Source organism: Botryllus schlosseri, chromosome 10 (assembly GCF_051294905.1).
Source record: "Botryllus schlosseri isolate E-star chromosome 10, Bs_hap1, whole genome shotgun sequence".
NCBI lineage: Eukaryota > Metazoa > Chordata > Ascidiacea > Stolidobranchia > Styelidae > Botryllus > Botryllus schlosseri.
Window position 1 is genome coordinate 10,385,306 of NC_137245.1, and position 24,559 is coordinate 10,409,864.

A 24,559-nucleotide genomic window follows, 5' to 3' on the forward strand; every position below is an offset into this window, starting at 1 on the left:
AAGTGTATATATACGGAATACATATCTAATACGGAATATATAATGCATATCATATGTTATGCATTAGATATATATTCCGCTGACATCTGTTTATTTTCCCGCACAATATAACATATTCGTTAGTGTGATGAAACACAATATTAGGTACTTCAAATTCGAATCTGTAACCGATGATTATACGGATAATTAAATAGTGTGTCACAGAAGTTAATCAGCATCCAGAAATAATATTTACAACACTGCAAAAACATCCCAGTCTTGTTACAGTACAATACTAATACACCAACTTTGCTGTGGAAATGGTAGTCATGGAGTCGTTGTTGTTGTTCATTTAAAGAATAAATTGGCGCTTATCACCTGTTCGTCTTTTTCACCACGGCCAATAATGACTAAGAAGAAATGAAATACTGTCAATAATATCGTACGGAATGGATAGAAGACATAATGTTGTATGCGAAAACACGGTATGGCGTAAAATAGCATTGCAGCACCACGGAAAAATACCAAAGCAAATTTCGGCCAGGTGGGAAAATAAAACAGTCACGACTATTCACAAATGACGGTTGCCGGATAACACGAATTCAAATGTGAAAGGGATGATGTTGTCAACAGTGAGGATAATTTTAAGGCGAAATCAAAATCGGCACATTTGGCATGCAGGAAATTAATTCATACTTTGGGCAGCGGATTAAAAAAATGTTAAGTGGTTTCTGGATACTGACAAAGAGCCCAAAGTGGAGATTCTGAACATGTGGTTATTTAAACGATAGTGGTCGGACTGCAGACGCAAAAGGCGAAGGAATATATACAAAGCTGCTTCTCCTGCAACGTTTGATTTACACCAGGCGGTATAAATTGGAGTGCATCGAACATAGGCTACTGGTCTGGCAGCTGGCTAAAAACGATCTGATTAATCAGCATCCAGAAACGATATTTCCAATACCTCAAAACATCATAGCCATGTTACAATACAGTACAATACTAATACATCAACTTTACTGCGCAAATGGTAGTGGTGAAGTGATTCGATTCAAAACCGAGTGCTGGGCTTCAAAACGAGACGATCGAGTTATCTAGTAATATTCATTATTAGTTCCTATAACAGTATAGATTAATTTAAAATTCATGCATGTAACTTAACGTTGATGCGAGGACGAATAACGATAATGTGGCATCTTGCGACCAAACGTGTTTGGTAACGATTTTATGACAATCAGTGTAGAAAATATGGGGTAAACGACGAATCCCATGCAACACACAGCGATTTCGTGTCACCATGACGTCACGAAGCTTCAATTGGATTCGTATTCGAATAATCAAATCAGTGTGCCCAGCTCTCTATCAGCCGGTTTTTGTTTGTTTGTTTTGAGGTATTCATGGTGTTTGTCGACTACTATGGTCATTTACGCCAGGCCGATAATCTTCATTATTTTCCACAACTGCCGACTTATAGCACGGCCCACCTCTAGGCTTTTTGTAAGACACCGCTTGCGCGGATGAGGTGCGAAGAGGAGCCTAGGTAAACCTCCAACACTTAGGTATCGGAATTCCGACCGAGGTCGACTTCAGAATTCCGATACCTAAGTGTTGGAGGTTTACCTAGGCTCCTCCTCGCCACCTCATCCGCGCAAGCGGTGTCTTACAAAAAGCCTAGAGGTGGGCCGTGCTATAAGTCGGCAGTTGCGGAAAACAATGAAGATTTTCGGCCTGGTGTAAATGACCATAGTAGTCGACAAACACCATGAATACCTCAAAACAAACAAACAAAAACCGGCTGATAGAGAGCTGGGCACACTGATTTGATTATTCGAATACGAATCCAATTGAAGCTTCGTGACGTCATGGTGACACGAAATCGCCGGTATCAGCCGGTAAAGCACAGTCAATCCTACAGCACATATTCATCGAATCAATATTGAGTAATGCAGTGACTGATAGCTGATGATAGTTTCAACTCTCCGTAACAAAAAGCTTTCGCTTACAATTTACTAATTCATTCATCACCACAATATATCAAATCCCTGAGATTTCGCTATGGCATGACAGTGGGATCTGATGCATTACAGTGTTAAAATGCAGCGAAAAGTTCTTTACAAACCCTAATTTCTACAACGTGACATCTTGTCCGCCCGGTGGAATGGTAGGAGCGAAATGTTCAATAGCATGCAGGAATGGATATAGATTCAAGACCAGGGAGAAAATTTCGACGGCATTATGTGCATTGCTGCAGTCGAACCTCAGTCAAGCGGAATGGAACTTTCAGGATGTACCATCATGTGAAGGTAAAATCATGTTTCCAGGGAATTCTGCTGCTGTAGTCATGTCGAGCTATATCCGCTGGAATAAAATCTCTTTAATAAACGTATGCAATCGTGAGACTTTTTTTTCTATCTAATTTTAATCGGCATTTTCGAAAGAGGTAGTATTTGCGCAAGTTGCGCCTTCTCCCTTCCTTTACAGCAGGGGTGTCAAACTCAAATTGCGTCGCGGGCCGAATTCAAACATTAAAATCGCTCCCGGGCCGGACCAGTCAACTGATTCGAAAAGTTACATCATTTCCTGCCCATGCCTTTCGCCCGACTTCTTTGTTATCAAGCAAATAAAAGTGTGCGGATCACGGATCACAGCGGTATTATTCTAGCAAGTAGAAACACCTTTATTCGCGAACAATGGAATTGGCGCAAATGCGATTTTAATTGGCCGGTTGAATACTGTTATGCAATGCTGAAACAGTGCTGCTATAACGACAATACAAGTTGGCATATTTCTACGCTCCTTTTGCTTCAGTCGTAATATGGTCTTATCCCTACGTTTGCGTTGTGATGGATGCAAGAGATTTAACTGCAAACGTGGACGTTGAAATTTTCGGTTCAGTGACCACAGTGGAACTGATACACATAAACTTGGCAATTTCTAGTTTCCGCATATCTCTTATGTTTAGGACACCCAATCTTTTGAGCAGTGATATATTGGACGCACAACCTGGCCCCATTGGGGCCCTGGCTATGATGCTTCCTGAAGTCACCAACTCAGGCAGGTCTGCCAGTAAATGTTATCACGTGATGAGAGAGGTTGAAACAAATTTGTAGCATTATATACAATTACCAATATTATAGATAACATTCCATCCTGAATGCATGGCGACTACATGCATCTAAACACGGAGCCCCTATAACAGTAAAACGTACCTTACTCTGCCGCGGATGTGGTCTCCAGGAGGCCATGCCCCCAGAAATTTGGTTTATGATCCTATGGGGGGAAGGCACCAACGTTTTTTTTTTGGGGGGGGGCTGACGAAGTACTGTTTCAGCCCTGAACTAGAGCCGCAGTCGGGTGGTTTTAGTGTGGCCTATAACTGTGCTTGATATTTGCTGTTTCGAGGGATTGTTTAATAAAGGTTAATATCGATATTTGTGACACTAAGTGTGCTAGATAAAATAGGCATTTTCAATCTACTCAGAATTGCTTCGCGGGATGAAATCGTCTGTCGGGCCGTATGTTGGATATCCCTGTGCTAGATAATGCAATGATTTTTCGATTTACTCAGAACGGCCCCGCGGACCAAATAAAATGATCTGGCGGGCGGGATGCGGCCCGCAGGCCGTATGTTTGACACCCCTGCTTTACAGGATAACACATTATTTCTTCTCGGTGGTGGTCAGTTATTAAAAATACGCTTGGTACCATCCGTGATACGAGTAATACCGATATTACTGGGAAATGTCTTATTATGCTAATATGTAACATATATTTATAAGTTTATTCGGTTTAGGGGTGCAGCGACCTATTCATCACCCTGATAGCGTGCCGCATGTTCCAAAAAGATGAGACCCACGATGATATATTGGAAAACGTAACGAAGGTCCCATATAGCCTATCAGTCAAACCTGCTGGGCAATGTGCGGCCCGTGGCGCGATTTTGAGCGGCGCGTGAAAATTACGTGGAAACCAGAACATGAAACCTACTTTTGAATGTTAATCCGGGGATAAAATCATAGGCTGTGTAAACTGAACCGGACATTCGTTCACTATGAAGCCCGTTCAATGAAGTCTTCACGTATGCTCCATTATTCCGCAATTACGTAGTCGACGTACGTCACACGAGAAATCCAGTTTCCAAGTAAAGCCAATGTGGCAAAGCGTGCCGTAATTAAAAGTCAGTGTTTCCATATAGCTTCGTTTAAACCTTCTTTGTTGCCATTGTCACATTACCCAGGTCACTCTCATTGTTTCAACATATTACTTGATATGTTTCTAAATCCCTAATTCGTGAAAGGATGAACGGACATGCCATAAAAAGAAAGGTGATGGCTGAAGGCCGAAATTCTAATGAGATTTGAAGTAAGTCAGGGATAAACCCCTCTTTTCAGTAGTTTGTACCGAACAGTTCGCCATGATTTAAGTCGATCTTATGGCAAAAAATGAACGACAGACACGCAGCCAGGGGAGGGCGAATTTTGGACGGACCGTTAGCTCCGCTAAACAACAAGACTTTTTCAGTAAGCTGGAAACTGCTCGGTAGGCAGCGACCATGACCAGCTCTGTGGTATCTCAAATACATTTTAATGTCTTTTTACATAAATTTGTACAATGTTCTTTGTTTAGCATTGTTTTGAATCAAGACGATGAATAAATATTTGGTTCGATTAGGAATACTTACTATAAACTATCATGCGAATCCGAATCAAAATATTTTGCTTTTTCCTGTTATACTTTCCGAAAAGTCCTCATTTGCAATCATACCGAGAAATATCTGGATTATGGTGTTATTGGAAACGCTAGTCATCCTCCAATCGCTGGAATTTAGAGATTACCTGTGGACAACTGAACCTAACTCGCAATAGTAAATTGGCTGCGGGAAGCTGTCCGACGAATCGAAGAGTAGGGTCTGTGTGCCGTGTACAATGCAAGAAAAACTTCAGAGTTGCTGGAACACAACGGAATGAATATGATCTGCGATGCGTGTTGAATCAAGATGGATTGACCGCGTCTTGGTCACCCGTAAAATTCCCAGATTGTGAAGGTGGTGTATTTCATATTATAGGTTCATTGCGTGAATGTGTGTATGTATTAATCGGCACAACACAGTGCAGCTTATCGCTTAGCAGGCCTTGTGCTCCACGACATGAATTGCATAAGTTCATTGGTGTTTGCTTTTTGTACTGTTGGGAACGTCTTTTCAATCTCTCTCGCAATCATTCTTCATTGTCTCTCGCTCCCATGCGTCCCCATCGTGGTTTCTGCTGCCGACTAATAGCACGGTTCACTTTCAGTCTGAGCCTTTCAACGCACTACCGTAGCAGTGAGGTCGGCGATGAGGGGCCCAGATAAACCTCCAACAAGTAGACGTTGGTCAGAACCGGGATTTGAACCAGCGTCCATTGGTATTGTGACTGCAGTGTTTAACCAACTACGCCACTCGCTTCCCCTCATTGCGTGAATATCCATACCCACTTCAACCAATTTACTTAACTTAAAGAGGCTGATAAGCACTTATTCTATTTTCACCTATATAGCAATTCGTTGCGAGCGGAGATCTCTACCAAAGGGAAATCACTATAATATCATGTCGTGCCCTTCTGGTCAGTTGGTTGGCTCTGAATGCCTTGTCCAATGTAAGAGTGGATATCGATTCAACAATAGAAATGATATCTGGACGATCACTTGCAAACTCCAAGGCGATTTAAAAGCAGAATGGGATATCGAAAACATTCCTAAATGCGAAGGTGAGATTGTAATCATCAATATAATTCGTCACGGAATGGTGCAAGCTCACGGACACGAGCCCTATATACGTTACATGACGTCTCATACCTGATTCCAACCCCACATTGCCGTTGGGTGTAATGTAATGCAATGTATGATGGTCTAATAGTTGTCGCAATGTATGAGTACTACATCTGGAGGAAGATACTTGAACTCCGTTTACTCGCCCTGCCTTTGCTTCTCGAAACTGGGCAGAGCAAGTGCAACAGTAAAGAAATCGTGTCAGCAATTTCGCAACAGTAGCGCATACGCGCAGCCACGGCAGCATATAAATCTATTTTTGCAGTAACGGGGTGTTCCGGAAAAAAACATATAGATGCGGTTCCATTTGTAATTCCATCAACGCGGCTTTCTGAAGAAAATGGCTGTTGTCAAATTATTTTCCCTATTTTATATTTAATTTCATCTCACCATATTCAAAACGCAGGGCAGTCCCCGTTTTAAGACACTCTAATTAGGAGTAGCATTTGAGAAGCTGAAGACCACAATAATGTTATCGACGGCAATAACACTGTCGTATTAAGACTGGACCGAGGATGATGTCATCTTGTTTTCTTCACAAGTTATATATGGCTGAACAGTTATACGACGTATATTGATGACCTATATTTGAAGTCATCGGGTTCTAAAATCGTACCCTACTGGCTTTGAATCCTATATATATCGGCTTTCAATTAAATAAAAGGTTCTAACATACTGCGAACTATTCGTCCCTTTCAGCGGGTGCCGCGCGGTCAAAATGGTTCAAAACGGCGGTTATAGGGGGTTAATTAAGAATTAAAGTTTTATTGAGCTCCTAAAATCCTGTATCCAGTATTCAGTGCGTGTGGCGTTCAATCGGATGATGTCGAAGAGGCTGAATTGACTATGAGGAGAAAACCAGAAAGTGGCGAATGGCCATGGCAATGTCTGCTATTCCATAACCGAGATGATTCTGTCGAACAGGTCGGTGGGTGTAATGATATGAACATAAATATAAATATTTCCAAACAATAGGAACTGAATGAAATGAATTGGTTCTGAAATTTAGAAACCCCATCGTAACCAAAAGAGGATATCCGACAATGAATTCCGAACTCGCCTGGTTTCCGATGATACAATAACGTACAAGTATATACAGTACACTATTTACAGCAATGCTCTGACAACATGCATCGTTCATCATCACATTCGCAAACGTCTGAATGACCTGAAAGCCCCTACCGTATATGGTTGTACTGATGAAGTATATGGTCAACTTCCCTGTTCAACTACAGTAGAATATTATTACCTGTGTTCACTGTATATATACAGACATATGATCGTCTGTGTTATAACTCCAAGACGGATAGTAATTGTAGTTAGATACGGTTATGACAGTCAAGATATTTTAAAATGTAATGCACTTGCGAGACGGTAATAGAATAACCATGCGTGACGAAGGTGTCAGCGGGATTGTGTGCACATGCCATGCGAACTCTGTACATAACCTAATATATATGAAATCAATTTCTTTTGCTAAGTATAAGGCGGGAAACATGTATATCATATTCAAGAGACCATGAAGTTCTTAAATTAGATAGTCATCTTGCTCTATCATTTATTGATACATTCATTGTCAAAAGTGTTCAAAACTGTTCATGATGATATATTTTTTAGAAAACATAGCGTTCCTTTTGTGTCGTTATACGTTTACTGATGACATGATGCTTACTAAATCAAGGATAGAGTGAAGGTGTATCGTTGGGATGGTGCGAACACCTGGAAGGTTCTGGTTCTATGTGAATGCGCGAAAGTGAGCACGAACATAAGACATCATGTGATTGCTAATATTACCCAAAATATCCGTAAAGTATTATATTAATGTACACGACTACATTACGACTACGCGAGTACACGCTACATGAAATTACAATGGTGAAGGTCAATCTGACTTAAAAATCATCAAATGTATCACATGCAACAATCAAATGTACTATAATTCCATAAATCAATATTTTCAATTTTTTGCAAACAATTTCGACGAGTACTGGCAAGGGAATATAAGTTTAAGCTTCATCGGTCCAGGCTAGACCGGACGATGTAGTCTTAAGTCGTCAGAGTGATCAGGGTGATCAGAGTAAAAAACCGGTTTCTATACTTGCTACAAAGATTACATCAACAGTTACACAGTAGCCAACACCATAAGCTTACGGCTATGGTTTTTATGATACAAGAAATATATTAAATCAAGATTGATTCCGTGTGCCTGATATATTTCCTACATTAGAGAACGATGCATAGGCCTATACTTTATATCAATTTCATTGACGTAAATAATGTATTGGCTGCATCGGCACTATTCCATGATTATCTGTATGTAATGTATTTCGTTGTTGATGATGTGTAATGCCAAGCTCACAGCACAGAGTTATTAAATATTCACAAACGGAAAGCTGAATATTTCGTGCAAATAAGGCGCAAGGCAAAGTTCGTGCCCGTTTAGTGCATATTTTCTTTGCATGCTGTCAGTGCCACGCAGAGAGTGGTCCGAAGTAGAAAGGCAAGGAACTTCAGGCAAAGATGTTGTAATGACGTGAAAAATTACAATATATATGAAAAAGGTTCACAGTGCAGAACCTATACCAAGGTTCATTTGCGAACGCGAATATCCAAATTTTTGGGGCTCGCACACAGAACGCGAACGCGAACCCAACGTTCACATCATTCCCCCTGTAAATCAAGTAAATGATGATTCTAAACTTATGATTATATATGTCATGGGTGGGCAGAGCTGCTTCATGCGCGAGCCGCATATATAAAATATTAGTTTTAAAAGAGCCACAACACAAAAATTCAACGATACGAATTTATTCCATCACAGTGAAATCTAGGCTATCGAATGGAGTGTGTTATTATGTGGATATACGGTACGTCTTCACCTGGTCTGCAAGGTGTTTGAAATAAGGCTGATATGACGTCATAGCAGTGCGGAGCAGTTCATTCAAGTGCTAATGAGCATTTAAGGAAGATTTCACCTCGGTAATCTTATTACTCCGTATACTGTTTTCGTTGGGTAATCCATGGCAATGTTTTAGTGTTTGGTTTCGTAATGACGTTTCAAGTTATTAGCTTTATAATTATTGAACGGACCGTGACAGATAAGGACAATGGCTTACCTCCAATTCATCACTAAATGCAAACTCTTTCTCCCATTCTGTTTTAACAGTTCTGTTCTCTTGTTCAAAATATATTTCTTGCCATTATCGCTCAATGACATTTTCTTGGCCAAACTCTGCAGTTATTGCTAGCCTTTACAATACATATGGAAAAGTCGTATTGACCACTGTCAACCTGGAAATGATAGTGACCTGCGCTGCCTTGATTAATTACCAAGTTCATTATTGAACACAATGATTTATCATTGATTGACGACCATGACCATGCACCATTATTGCGGGTGAAACGTTCATGTGAACTCGAATCGAGAGTTCAATTGCAAAGTTCTAACCCAACACGAAAAGAACACGCATATTGTTAAAATATAATCGTAATCAGGTTAAGCCTATCTAGCAAAATGACGAAACGCATGTGCATTGTGCATTGTACATTTGTTCATGTGCATTGTGCAATCATTAAAGAGCCGCATGCACGCAGTTCGCCTACCCCTGATATATGGTATGTTCGATGCATCACGATTTCACGATGCTTGGTAATTATCCGTAAGAATTTTATTTTGCCGCGTTTATGTATAGATAACCAACCTACGGATAGATGCGCAACACGTGATTCACGGTCGAGTGATGCTACATGCGCAGATTTGTTGTCGCTTCATAGCATGTAACGGCAACATAATTACTAGGGCAAGTTTTTGTTGCAGTTACATCCGTGGAAAGTTGCATTAATTTCTTTACAAAAGTTGCAGTAAAAAGTTGAATTTATTTTCTCACAAAAGTCGCGCTAAAAGACCACATTTTGGTCGGTTGACTAAAAAAAAATGGTCAACTTCCCAGTTCCACTCCCGAAACACAGTTTTCCATCCGCATTCTCTATTGATTGACAAAAAAAAGGTCAACTTTCCGGCTCAGCTCCCGAAATACTCGTCAGAGCGCTACTTCATTGCTGATTTACGGTATTTCAATCGAATTTGGCCGTGTATTTCACCAAAATCAAAAATACTCTCATGAAAAATCGTAAAAGTTGCACGATAAGATTCCTTCAAACAGCTTAAAACAGCATTCTACATATCTTGCGAGTATTTAGGAAGCTGCCGGAAGCTGTAAAAAAAAGTTGCAAAAGTTGCAAAAACTTGCCCTAGTAATTACTAATCCCATAGATGACGACCCGAGCGCTCAAATTAAATAACGTTGATCTTATTTGAAAGCTACAGTCGCGTTGATTCTGATAATATACATTATAATCTGATCAGGGCAATGGATACCCTCGAAATACTCCTCAAAGTCTGAAAATCGGCATTGTTCTGAACAATCGCAACCACGCAGGACCGTTGTTATAGTCATTGTGCTGCGTCGTCGCGATTGTTTAGAACAGTGGTTCTTAACCTTTTTTCTTCCAGCGCCCCCTTTCAAAAATTATCGTGCTCCAGCGCCCCCCAACTTCATATTGTAAGGAATTTAATAAAGACAATGAGTAAGAGGGAGGGCCGTAACAGCACATCGTGAACCCCCATAAAACGATTGCCTTGCGCACCCATAGCGTGTTAAACTGAACCTCTGACGGCTTCGCCCCAACGAACCCCATATCGTGATTTTGATGGTCAGAAAAGTTTGTGTGGCCTGGTCGCCCTAGGTACCAAAATTTTCTATAATGCATGAATGAATAGGTGGTAATTACATATATAAGTCGCTATAAACTTTTCATCCTCTCAGCCCACGTAATCAGATTTACCAGCAGCACTGAGTGAGCTGTTGTATAGGAAAATAAAGAGCACATAATTAATAATTAAACATATTCGGGCGTGCCCGCAGGTACAATTATTCGTTACCAGGGCCGTAACAGCACTTCGTCAGCCCCCCCAATCAAAAACGTTGGTCCAGGGCCCCATTAGGCTGTCCTCTATTTGCTGATAGCCTATTAGGTATCTACATTGGGTGTCCATTTACTGAGGCAGCTATTCTCGCCTAGTCGCGCTTAGCGCGAAAAATTTCACTAATTAATGATTAAATTGTTCAATATCATCGGGAATTCCATGTAAATTGAGATCAATTTTTATCCTCTCTCTGCTCATGTAAACACATTTACCGGTAGAGCTGAGTGAGGTGCAATGTTCCCTCTAAGCTGCGCACGTGCGCAGTGCTGACATGGTCTCTGCGCACAGAAAATCTACGTTGCGCACAACAAATCCGAAGTTATCACCTTTTTTTAGTCGTTACGCACTGTTGTCCAAGGGTCAGCGCAGTGAGTTCTTGAGTGTGCGCAGACTCATCAAAACTTAAAGCGAACATTGTGAGGTTTCTTGGAAACTGTAGGGCCCGTTACTAATAATTAAACATATTCGGGCGGGCGAACCCGTTAGTATGACTTCGATGCATGATGTTATTTCGTGACCCCCTGTCTGCAATATCAATAAATATAGAATCGCTTATCAGGGATATCGCCCAACAGGAATATCCCTGTCGCCCAATCGTACTAAACTAAAAGACGAACACGATTTCAGATTGATATTTCTTCACTTACATATAATTTTTCCCTGCCAGATGGAATTCGACTTCTGGGGTTCAGATTGCCAAGACAGGAACATTCGGTGCCAGTCATTTAGGCGCTCATGGACAATTAAACCTATCTGTATTTTGAAGGCTATATGTAACGAAGTTTTCGGTGTTAATTTGCTCTGAATACTCATTAAGGATATGTCCTATCACCACATCATCTACTGCGAAGCCATTTTTCTCCAGCGCCCCCCATACCGCCCCCCTGAGCCCAGCGCCCCAATATCGCCCCCTGAGCGCTTCCGCCACCCTTCATAATCGCCAGCGCCCCCTGGGGGGCGCTGGGAGCAAGGTTAAGAACCACTGGTTTAGAACAATACCGATTTTCAGACTTTGAAGGCTATTTTGGAGTTGTTCCATTGCCTTGATTAAAATTTAATGTATATTATCAGAATCAGCGCGACTGTAGATTTCAAATAAGATCAGCTTTATCTAATTTGAGCGATCGGGTCGTCTTCTATGGGATTAGCAATTACGTTGCCGTTTCATGCTATGAAGCGACAACAAATGTGCGATTGTAGCATCACTCGACCGTGAATCACGTGTTGCGCATCTATCCGTAGGTTAGTTATTTATAGTTTATGGATATGTCGGGTCTTCCCGGTGTATACCAGATTAACACTCACGAGCCACGGCTATTAAATCGTTATCCGATTCAATCTATTTATATTTGCAGATATACAAGGCTGCGTCCGGATTTGCAGGTGGTTCCATTATCTCAGAAGAGTGGATCCTGACAGCAGCTCACGTCTTTAGTGAATTATTTCTAAAACCCCTAATGCTACAAGCCTGGGGAAATACTTTTCTGATTGCAGCGGGTAGGAATGAAGTTACAAATATTATGTTTACGCCTGTTATGCAATAGCTCGAAAAACGTCCAGGAAATATCAGGAAATTCTGTAGCATGTGCCCTATCTCTGCTTGAGCACAATGTCAGTGTCTACATTGCTAATGATATTCAAAGCGCCGTTGCTGATAGGGTAGTTTGATCATTTCACATTACGGCGTAGCCGTATATAGAAGGATATATTTCTGATCTCTTTCTCGAATATACCGGTCTTTTCCACGCATGAATAACTATATATACCTTTCACTGATTTTTTCACAGCTTATATGAACTCTGTTGTTACCACAGCATCTACATATCTGGATTGTTTATGAATGGAATAATAAATTTAATATATATTGCCGTCGGTTTATACCTTCATCTTCCTGTATAAATACAACTCTTCCTGACTTCTAGATTAACTGGCGATGCGCGTTATCCACTTTTAGTGTTTATCGTCCCCGCAACATTCAGTGGTGGTATCTGCCAAGTGCCTCGTGACGATGACAATTAGATGGACGTTTCATTCGACTTAACTAAGCCATAAGTATTCAATTCGAACACTTTTATGCATTTCGATAAATTCATCCTATAGATTTCATCTCAGTGCTACTTTGATTTCAACAATGTGAAACCAACCAATGTGATATCAACCATGTGTTCGCTCCCTTTATGATATTATTCCCTATTTTCAGTTGCCTCACTATATGCACTGTGTGTGACAGCAAAGCGCAGAAGAGTCAACGAGTTTGATAACTGTGTTATTAGGAACTATGGTTTACTCAGCAGACTTCAAGAATCAACAAATGAAAATATATGTGATATTATTTAATGTACATATTATTATAACTATTCTTATAAACTTTTGATATCTAATAACTTTCATATAAATAATTGACATCTCCAAATTCTCAATAATTGTGTATACAAGACGATAGGACGATACTCATATTCTCGTTAGGCCTACTCTCAAAACGGCAGTGGAGTTTATGATAAATGTTGCATGTCTACTAGAAGCATCTGTGACCATGTTAGTAGCTGGATCACTGTTGAACAATTAGCTGTACCAGCTGAAAAACTCTGGAGGGTAGTAGACCTATTGTTAATTTTTATTATTAATATCATATTTTATATATTAATAATATTATATTTACCTTCTTGTACTTTCATCGGCGCGATTTTGATTAGTTTATATTCCACTTTGTCTCTTTAAATATTTGTGGTTTGTTACCCTACCATATATCAAAGATGGAATATTTGTGTTTTTCATACAATTCATTCATGACTATACGTATAAATTTAAATAAAGAAATTTGAGACCATTTTCATGTTGTGATAACTTTTTTTCTAGGAATGACGCAATACCCAGAGCCACAAAGCAAACTACCTAAGCGCATTCAAGTATTTAGACCAGAAAAGGTATATTTACATCCAAATTTCGATGCGGAAAGTTTTGATTATGACGTTGCATTGGTGAGTAGTACTTACGCATAATTTGGACATTTCACTGAGCATTCTGTTAGCAGCTTTACAATACCTGGTGTACGTACGGGGATGATGGGGGCATTTTAAAGTAAACTTATTTGTAATCCCGATTGCTTTGTAAAATGGCGATTACTCCGCTTTCCAATTTTAAGTGGACTATTGAGAATGGCATAAATTGAGTTTTATAAAGACCATGGTCTGTGACGCTGCCTCACACAAAGCTTATAATTTGGAGGAAGGGGATATCAAATAGAGCCCCAATTATATGATAAATCAACCGAAAGTAATTTAGGGGCGATTTTTCAACTAGAAACTTTTCTTCGTGCATCGCACGGTTTTTTGATACTTGCTTTCTTGATTTTTATGGGCACCCCCTCCAGCACACTAAAAATATAGACGACAAAAATAAAAAATACACATAACTTTAAAAAATTACGAAATATACTCGCAATCAGGAGACAATGGGTATCGCCCACGTATCGTTGAAACCCGTTTCGATGCTTTAGTCTTGGGTGTACAGCGCGTCCTCGACTATTTTGAACCGGAATAACGGTGCCAGTCACTTCCGCGCCATGACCAACCAAAACATATTGCGTTTCGGCCAACATGCGACTTTTCCAATTGTGCTGACAGAAAGAAGGGACTCTCTAATTGTAAACTTATTCCTCATAAATCCGGAAGCATTTCCTGAACCTGTATCGTGTTTGAAGACTAATATACGCTAGGTATAGGGCAGGAGTCGGCAACCTCTTGTATGCAATGTACCAAAACATATCAATGTAAAAGTATTACCAACTGGCGGGCCAAACATTTTTAGCATTGTCATAGTTATCGTTTCAAGCGAGATATCTCACCAACCGCGTATCTGGAGCTGGCAACGGAATCGGTTACGTAATAACGTAATACTTTCTCAATTTCTTACGACAAATGCCGGTTCCCACCAGTCCAGTTGCACACCACAAGACTTAAAGCATCTCAACTGATGCCTCATGCGATATTGTGAAACCGTTATATCATAATTGTTGATACGGTTGCACTCATTTCTATATAATATGCATAAGGGAATCACCCTTTTGTAGTGTTAGATCGGAGTCACCAACCCTCGGTCCACTTGGTCATATTTTGCGGCCCGCGTCGTGATAAGAGATTTCGGGAGAACGCTTAGTAAAGCATTCCGCACGGCTGAAATTGATTTCAGTCTCGAATATTGTTTTTGTTGCTCGAAATAAGCTATTCTCTTGTGCCCAACGGCACTACTCCTCACCTGAAACGGTTTCGGCGATCGCAACAGCATCCATTGACGTACGTACAATGGCCCAGACACTGCCAAAACCGAATCGCGTAGAAAACGTTTTGGGCTTTCCTCACAAGATGAAGCTTTACAAGGAAACAATCTAATAGTCTTCCGGCTAGTACGATGTTTAGCCAACCCTGATATCAATTCTTTAGTAGCTGAAAAGTGTTCAAAATAATTCAAAATGCACTGAAAGTGCTATTCATTATATTTTTCTTGAATATTGTTTTTAATTAATTAAATAATATTTATTCTGTGGTAGCTATGCCGGTCGCCCGTGTTAGAGAGCACAGCGTTGTAATGACGTAAAGTTTTAAAAACGGGTTTACTAAACTTTGTGTTCTATTTGGTCTCGATACTGCATTTTTGAGGCGCGGGTCCTCATATACAAAATGTGAAAAATGACCCGCGTCCCGCTTTGAGTTGGCCACCCCTGTTTTAGATTGTAGATGGTCTTGTAATAGTCTTTGCATCTGAATATATTTTGTGATGGAAATGTTTCAATAATCGAATCCTTTGCAGCAAATTAACAAATCAATATTCCCGAGAATATGCGAATAGTAAGAATAGCAGTTGTGCTAAGTTATAGATATTCTTCTTAACGACATATTGTTCTACTGTGACTGACACTCATCAAGACACCATTGAACGAGTGATTATGAATGTTTCGACGACGGTCGGAAATGTGTCTAGTTACATTGTAATAGTAATTCAATGTGACATTTGGTCAATTCGTCCACCATATCACTAATCACAAAGTGTGTTCGATAACATAGATTCGAGTTGGGAAAAGGTTACGTTCAGACGAAAATAGCAAGTTTGTTACCGATGATGGCTCGCCAGGCGGAAAAATTATTTTCTCTCGATTCGTTCGACCTGTTTGCCTTCCATGCAACAAAGGAGACCTGCCAAAAGCCGTTGACGTTCTAAATGACTTCAATGATAAATTATGCCACACGATCGGTAAGATACAACTTTAATACTGTTCGTCAGTAGTAGTAATAGGCCTGCAATACCGGAGTGCAGGGTTATAAAGTTTTCCGAACCTTTTAGTATGATCAGTAAAAAAATCGGTTCGCGTTCTTGTTCGGTAAATGCCAATCTTGATAATTCATAGGTTTGCGTTCGCATACGAACCTTGTTAGGTTCTGCATTGTGAAACTTTTTATGTTAAGCATCAAAATGTTCCAGCAATCCTAACATCTGTAGTCTCAGTTTCTCTAATTTAAATTTACTGTCCCCTGTGCTGGTGGAAGTAAGATGAAAGCTATAAGACACAAAAAAGACGAACCATTCATCGTCAAAATTATACAGAATGTCGAGAATTCGGCTGGGAATATCACGCTGACTTTGTAGTGAATAAAAAAATTGCCACAATGTGTCATGGTTAGCAATGTACGTCCGATGCATGATGCAAACACATGTGAATAAGGGACTCTTGCGGCTGCGAGCCCAAAAGTTACTAGGATATAATAAAATTGGCCCAATATTTCATAAAACTTTCATTTTAAAATATTTTATTAAAGTATTTTTCGCCTTGCAAATTACGGTAGTCGCAATGCAAAATTTTATGTAGGCTATTACTCGTTGAGTCACCGATAAACTGCAGGGCTACCAAAGAGGTCAGATCAGTCTGTAATATTAATGTTCACTAAATAGCACTAAATGAGAACGCCGATGTACAAGACTATAAAATAACCTATTGTGGTATGCTATTATGCGAATATTGCCGTTATCAAGTCGGAATTAACTGAATAAAACGTAGTGATGTGATGAGAAATAAGTCATTATTCTTTATTAAGCTTGCATGTGTTTCTAAAAACCGCAAAATACCCTTTAATGGGGACAGAGATAAAACAAAGGGCCTAGTGAAGGGGCGAAAAGCTCTCGCCCCGTTCGCCTCGAAAATTTGGATTTTCGACACTGTTAAGAATATTATGTATTGATGGTGCCGTCATATGGCATGGTTTTGGCTCATGGCAGTTCCTGGTTTCATGCGTGTCGTTATTCTTCAGAAGACCATGAAAATCATTTTTCTCTCAACAGAGAACGCCGCGAAAGATGCTGTGGTAACAGGTTTCGGCTCCACAACGAAAAAAGGTGAACCTTCTGATCAACTGAAAGCCACCACTTTGGTCATTCGTGATGCCTGGAAGTAAGTGAGCATTTATAGCTGCCCCATATGAACTGTTGGATATCTTGTAAATGTTATTATTAAACAGGAATATTGTGATTCCTGTATTCTCAATAGTTATTCCGCGCGAGTTAAAGTTGCTGTGTTTTCACATGGATGGGCTGAACGGGATAATTAGATTCCTATCTGGAAATAGGGGATTCTTAACCAGGGGTCCGAAAATACTAATTAATGGGCCCAGGGCCGTAACAGCACTTCGTCAGGCCCACCCCCATAACCTTCGTCTTGGGCCCCTTATAGGCTGATAAACCTAACTGATAAACCAGACCCCCCTCAGCCTGGGCGCTGTTTCCCGCTACTTATCCTCTACTTGGCTGTCCAGTGTCCATACTGTGTGTCAGTTTTTCTCGCCTGAACGCGCCAAGCGCGAGAAATTTTTATAATTCGATGACTGAATCGGTCAATATGATCGGGAATTGCATATATATTGCTGTTAGTTTTTACCCTCTCTCTGCTCACGTAATCGGATTTACCGGTAGAGCTGAGTGAGGGGTGTTTGAAAAGGTAGGAACCCTCTATAATAATTAAACATCTCCGGGTGTATACTCGTTGCCAAGAACGAAACAACACTTCGTCACGCCCCCACCCCCCCAAAAATAACTTGAGTCATGGGCTTCCATAAGGTGATAAACCGGCCCCCATCACGTTGTTCGCTTTTTCAACGAAATTATAGTGGTACCGTTTCGTGAGCCAGCGAGCCAGCGAGCCAGGTGCGCAAATTTTTGATAAGTCATGATAAATCGGTCAATAAGGTCGGTAATTGCATATATATTGTTATGAATTTATTGTCCTATCTACTCATATTTACCTGGATAGCTAAGTGAGGTGTCTTCGAAACTGTAGATTCCGTAAATAATAAATAAACATATTCGGGTGGGCGGACCCGTTGGTATGACTTCTTTACATTATGTTATTTCGTGACCTCCTGTCTATCAAAAAATATAGAATCGGCCAAACGTATACTGAACTAAAAGTTCACACGATTTCAAATTGGTATTTCTTCGCTGCCATATAATTTTTCCCTGCGGGATGGTATTTGTCTTGTGAGGTTCAGATTGCCAAGACAGAAACATGCGGCGCCAGTCAATTAAACCTATGTGTGTTTTGTATGCCTATATATAACGAAGTTTTCGGTCATTATAAGGGCAGTCCCTTTCGGCCAAGGTTTCCTCGCCGGCGATCGTTCTGGCACACTTCTTGGAGTCGCATATCACATGGCCTAAAACTTTATGTCTTGGTGCGTCGTGGCGCAGCAATAGCCAACGCCGATATGCCCATTTCTATAAATATTGCGTATTTTTTTCTTCGGGGAAGAGTACCCAATAATCAAGATATTTGGCAACCTGAAATCGCGCGCAGCGCGAAAAATTTTTGATAAAGCTCCATAAATTTCCAAAAAATACTCTATAATTTATGCTAATTCACGAAATAATTTTGGGCCCCCTTCGAGCTCGGGCCCCCCAATTGGGGGGTTTGGGGTGCGGAAGTTACGGCCCTGTATGTATGTCTACTTCGTCGCAACCCACTTTCTGTAATTAGAGGTGTAAAGCCAGTTACGTACGACACTAGACCTATATATGTTAACAAAACTGGGTTATGTAAATGAGCAGGGCGCACGTAGTCGTTAATACTAGTAATTGCGTTGTAACATGATACGCCGGAGTTGTCGATTTCGATTTCGATAGGCTAATTGATAGTCCAGGCTTGCGAAGACACCTTGCGCACAAGGCCTATTGCAGACGCGATTGTTCAGACCAGCGATGATATCATGCGCACCATGCTAGCTAAATTCATTCACCCTAGGATGCATACACCAAAAAACTTACGTTAATGCATAACAGGGGTCACTTTGACCCGTATTGCTATTACTTGCAAATCTATTATAGTAACATTGAATAAATTTCTTCTTGTGATTTCCTCATTGGCGTAATGACGACATATCTAGAGTTTTTGCTGCATTTCAATGAAACAATCGACGAAAAGCAGCGTAAAGAAGTCGATGATAAAATGAAAGAAAAGTGCAGAACAGTTCACATTACAAAGAATAGCCTGATTCATTCACTGCATTTGTTGCCTGTGACCATGGTCACGCTGTATTCTGGTCACACGGGTCTGAAACATTTTGCAATATCTTATCCTTTGCGTCTAGACATAAGGAACACCGCTTTCTCTTCTGCAACGTGTTTGCTGTTTGCAGGGATGAACTTCGAAAAGCTGGGCCATATCTCACCACAGCAGACTTGGTCAACTAGAAAATTTTCAGCTTTTCAGCTTTTCCAAATTATATTAGAATTAGATTACTGGCATTATTTCTAATTTAGTGAAATTATGCAGCTAGAATTATCTAGTTGTCCAAGTCTGCACCATAGCCTCTTTTGTGGCTCTGTGGCGTTGTCTTGTTTGTTTTGTCATCATGTGGGACAAAATGAGGCAGTGAGGAAGATATGTTATGAAACCTCGATGCTTTGAACCAAATCCACTCTTTTAATCCGGATATAATTGTCTGCATATCCTATATGCATTCAGAGCTGCGATGTCGAGCAGATTGTAAAAGAAAACTAGAGGCCATCGGCGGGTTTGTGGTTTGCAAGTATATATATATCTTTGAACCATTTGGTCAATCAGGTCAACACCAATCTTTGTCTGGGTATAAAATCTGATGATAACAGGCCTCTTTTTTCGGGTCTTTTTTGTTTCCATTTGCTACGGGTCCTAATGACCCATGTTATGCATTCTCGGGGTACTTGATGAAAAATCCATTTTTCTTGTCAAAGGTAAAAGTTTACAGAACAACTTTTTTCTCTTCGTGTATTAGTATGAAAGACTAACAAAGTCAAGAAATTCCAGGACCTAATTTCTAATATGAGTTAAGCAGTTATGATGAATAGCACCGTTTGGGTCATTTTGACCCATGTTATGCATTCTAGGGTTAAAGTCAGTACTGTTCTCAATGATGCAAGCTCCATCTCAGTTGTGTCTTGTGTGGGAAACTTTATTTTTACTGCCATCGTGACACAAGCAGTGACATTAAGTCGACATTCAAGAAATTTTGATCCCCGATGTTGAGATTACCGAAACCCTATGTGGGTGTATTCGCTGTCAAATCTCAGGTATAGATCTCGTTCTCGGTAATGTCCTTCTCGGTAATGTCCATTCTCGGTCTTGTCTTTCTCGGTAATGTATGGTTTCGGCAATGCCCATTCTCGGTAATGTCCATCCTCGGTAAAAGTATTCTCGGTAATGCCCATCTCGGTAATAGCATTTTCGGAATTAATAAGGAACCATTCCATGCAGACTACCCAGCGACGTGCGCGACAGCTTCACGTAGCGATTTATGCGGTAAACTTTCTATTTTCAAGGTGTGCTAAAAGTGTGACTGAAATCAAGAATTCCCACAAGCACGCCATATTTACAAATCGCATGTTCTGCGCAGACGCAGTAAATAATTCTGGTCGGAGTGGTTCCTGCCGGGGGGACAGTGGCGGTCCCGTCGTTGTGGAGGTAAATATATACTGAATATTCGCATTCAATACGATTTCAACTTTTCAATCGATTGCCGTATTGCTGTCTTTGCTTGATGCTTATTTGCGAAAAATATGGGAATATTATGCTGGAGACTATAATCACGTCTCAGGGTTGTAATGACTCGAGTCACGATTTTCTGATGACTCGACTTGACTCGAGTCATTTTTTCAAAATACGGAAATGACTCGACTCGACTCGAGTCAATCTGCGTATTGACTCGACTTGGACTCGAGTCAATGCGCATGACTCGAACCAAGTCATTTACTCGATACTCAGACGGCCAAGACCGACATTTCATTGTAATTCCGAAGCCAACACACTATTGGGATTTCGTCTGTTGGTACTGGTACTTGAAAATGCGACCAGAAACTGCTAAGAGTGAGGAAAATTGGTACATTTTAAATTTGTACCGTTCGATATCACCAGAGTTATATTAAGTGGGTTTACCAAGACTTTAACTGGAAGCTGAGCAGTGAACACGGTGACTTAGACTCGGACTCGAGTCATAATTCCATGACTCGGACACGACCCTCTGCTCGCTGACTTGGACTCGGACTTTACTCGGTGGTGAATTGAAATGACTCGACTTGACTCGAGTCAAAACTATAGAAGTGAGATTGACTTGTGACTCGGAGCCTTGTGACTTGGTTACAACCCTGGTGCCGGTCCGACCCGACATTCCTGCCGATCCGCAAGGCAATTTCAAGATGCAATTTCAAGATGTTGAAGGCTTGTCCAATGTCCATTGATAAAATAAATGAAACATCGAATTTTAAACTGATTCAGAACTTTGCGAGGTAACATTAGGGCTGGAAACATAATTGATTTGACCTGAAGTTCAAGACGTGTCATTCGACGACATGCGAGTGACAAGTACAGAACAGATACGAGCTGACTCATCGCTAAACAGCGCATTCGCGCGATCATTCGTTTTCCATCCATTCATTTCGTGCAGGATCGTAACTGGGTAACCGCAAACCACCCAATTGGAGAGGCCGAGCTTTAAAAAGGCCCCAAGTTATTTTTGCAGATTAACATCAATCATAGCGTAGATTTTTGAACCATTGGCTAACACTTTTCAATTTTTGTTCGCGCTTTGCGCGATTTAATATTAGGAAATACCCTGATTATTAGGTGCCCTTCTCCGAGAAATACGCATGAGTTCTAGAAATAGGCATTTCGGCGTCAGCCATTACCGCGCCACGACGAACCAACACATATTGAAGTTTAGGCTAGCATTGGCTCCGAAAGGTGTGCCATAAATTCGTACGCATTGTATCCGTAGTTGCCAGTGTAGCCTGGGTATGGTGGAAGCCTGAGTATGGCAGAAGTGGCCAAAAAACAAGCCGTGGCACCACAGAGGGGGCTTGGTTTGACTCCGAAGCGCTTCTTCTCTCGATATTGTCAAAGAGAAGAATATTATTCGAGTTGGCGTGGTCGGTTGAACCCACGGCCTACGGCGCAAAAGACTGTAAACGACTCTCGGCAATTGCACATTTATCTCGACAAGGCAATTCAACCTCGACTGAGCGTACTCACTACCATAAAATCACATGGATGCCACCACGAAGACAATTATTTCGATGAAAACCCTCTAAAATATCACTCTCCAGCGCAATATAATTGCCAAAACGGTTCCATACTTTACATTTTGGCTTCATTTCAATTTTGAAAGATCACCGGTCCGCGAGACATTTTTAGAAATTTACCGGTCCGCGAAGTGAAAAAGGTTGAGAACATAAGATGTCCAAAATATAACAATAGTTACCCATCGATCTGCATTTCAGAACATTTTGGTCTCCATCACGCTCGTTTAATTGGCCTATTATTTAGTTCCTGATATGGTTATGGTTGTATAGTTAAAACAAAAATCAATTTAAAACATACATGTTTAAAACGTGGCTCGTTCTTAATAGATGTTTTATTGTTGATTTTAGCCATGACGTGACTAGTCTTGAAATCGTGACGTCATAGTGGAGAGATTGTTCGCAGACAGCAAAATGTTACCCACTCTGTGGTCGGTTGACTAAAAAAAATGATCATCTTTCTCGCTCGGTGCCCAAAATGCAGTTTTTTCCTTCACATTGTCGGGTGGTTGACTAAGAAAAAAGGTCAACTTTCCGCTCAGTTCCCGAAATACCCGCCAGAGCGTCACTTCGGTGCTGATTTACGGCATCTCAGTCGGATTTTACTGTATATATGACGAAAATTCTCGAAAAAGAGGACAAAAGGGCGTCCTCCGAGGTCACATTCAAAAAAGGCAAAAAAGAGGACAAATCCCCTTAAAAGAGGACGTATGGTACCCTATTATAAGACACCTTTCCGTTCCATTGCAGGTCATAATCTAGGTAGAAAATCTGCTTTTAATATTGAAAATATTTGACAATACGATCAATACCCCAGTTAAAACAAAACAAGCATAGGTTTATATGTTCATGGATGATTCTCCATAATATCATCAAATCATACAAACGAACTGCAGTAGTTATGAAGGGTTGAATTACTGTACCATATCGCTTCCTCCCTGCTAAGGTCATGCTTAGTTTGTTTTTTTTATAAACGACTAAAGATGTTTTGTTTATGCTGAGCGTGCAAGCTAGAAACCTTTGTCCGACTATAAATTGCTCACCGCCTACTAAATATATATATGACTGACCATGGAATTTTCTTTTTGTTTCAGCGTATATCCAAAAGCAACGTGAAGTACTGGACACAGATCGGTATTGTTAGTTGGGGAATAAACTGCGACGGATCGCAGCCTGGCTATTACACTTATGTCAAAACTACCATGAAGTGGATTCGAGACACCATGGAATATTCCAGGAAAGGTACGTTTTTAGTTGTGCGAAAACGTTGAAATATCAGGCTTGAATATCTGTATCTTCACTTATATCAATGTTCATCGCCTCATGCATGCACTCCAAGTTCCACCTTACTACTACATTGCGTCATAAAGGATAGCGTCTTGAAGGAAATAGTATATGATTAAAAATGTATTTCAGCCCAAATGTCAGTCCTATTGTCTCAATATTTTCAATATTTTATATTTTTCTTGAAGGTTATTATACTATTAACTGTATACAACGAACAAATAGTCTGTTGTTCTCTCAGAAAACACTTGTGGTAACGCTATATTCTATCTCTTAGAATAGACGCCTTTGGATTCCACTACCTGATTGATTTCGATTCATCGCTACTTCCATTTATATTATTTTAGTTTCAAAACCAAGTTACCATGCTCATTACAATGCTAATTTTTTTATACTGGATATTTGCACCATTCATAGGAGGATGTGTTACCTTAAATTCCCATATAAACCTGAATTATTTGTTACTAATTCTACGGCTATTACCTCTACTTGATTTTTATTGCTGGTTAGTCACTCATACTGGGCTACCATTACACCATCAGTCAGTACTTCTGCCATTGTTCGACTCAGCTGCATATTTCTCGATGTCATATGCGCGTCAATCATATCAATGTCTCCTGGATGGTCATCATTTATGTCTCTTGTCAATGTTAACAATTTTATTTATTTCGTCGGTTTTATTTCAATACTCAATTGTATTAGCAACAAAATTGTTCAAACTGCATGAGATGAACTTGATTTATCCATTTTATTCGTGAACGGCTGCGGTGACGTGAATTGGATTGCTAGCAATGCGAGTATTACGGTCTATTGCGGTCACAAATTGCACTCATTGACACGTGGGAAATACATGTGGCATTATATTAAAAATACCATAGAGTAGTCATGGCATATATGACATAAATGTGTTTT

At 40.4% G+C, this 24,559-nt stretch overlaps 2 protein-coding genes across 4 annotated transcripts in view; both read left to right on the forward strand.

Annotated features, from left to right (window-relative positions):
• Positions 1-24,559, forward strand: part of LOC145449112 (F-box only protein 28-like) — a 187,760-nt gene that overhangs the window by 163,143 nt on the left and 58 nt on the right. The gene's annotated exons all lie outside the window — the stretch shown is intronic.
• The window catches only part of LOC145449090 (uncharacterized), a 131,381-nt gene that overhangs the window by 39,303 nt on the left and 67,519 nt on the right, over positions 1-24,559 (forward strand). The window contains exons 14-23 of one of the 2 annotated variants that reach the window (XM_080327559.1): positions 2,067-2,282; positions 4,808-5,023; positions 5,517-5,726; positions 6,581-6,711; positions 12,130-12,271; positions 13,631-13,752; positions 15,835-16,021; positions 17,105-17,213; positions 20,612-20,753; positions 23,458-23,605. In XM_080327559.1, the coding sequence (XP_080183685.1) occupies positions 2,067-2,282; positions 4,808-5,023; positions 5,517-5,726; positions 6,581-6,711; positions 12,130-12,271; positions 13,631-13,752; positions 15,835-16,021; positions 17,105-17,213; positions 20,612-20,753; positions 23,458-23,605 (1,623 nt within the window). The remainder of the gene's footprint in view (positions 1-2,066; positions 2,283-4,807; positions 5,024-5,516; positions 5,727-6,580; positions 6,712-12,129; positions 12,272-13,630; positions 13,753-15,834; positions 16,022-17,104; positions 17,214-20,611; positions 20,754-23,457; positions 23,606-24,559) is intronic. The other variant, XM_080327560.1, reaches the window with a different exon arrangement.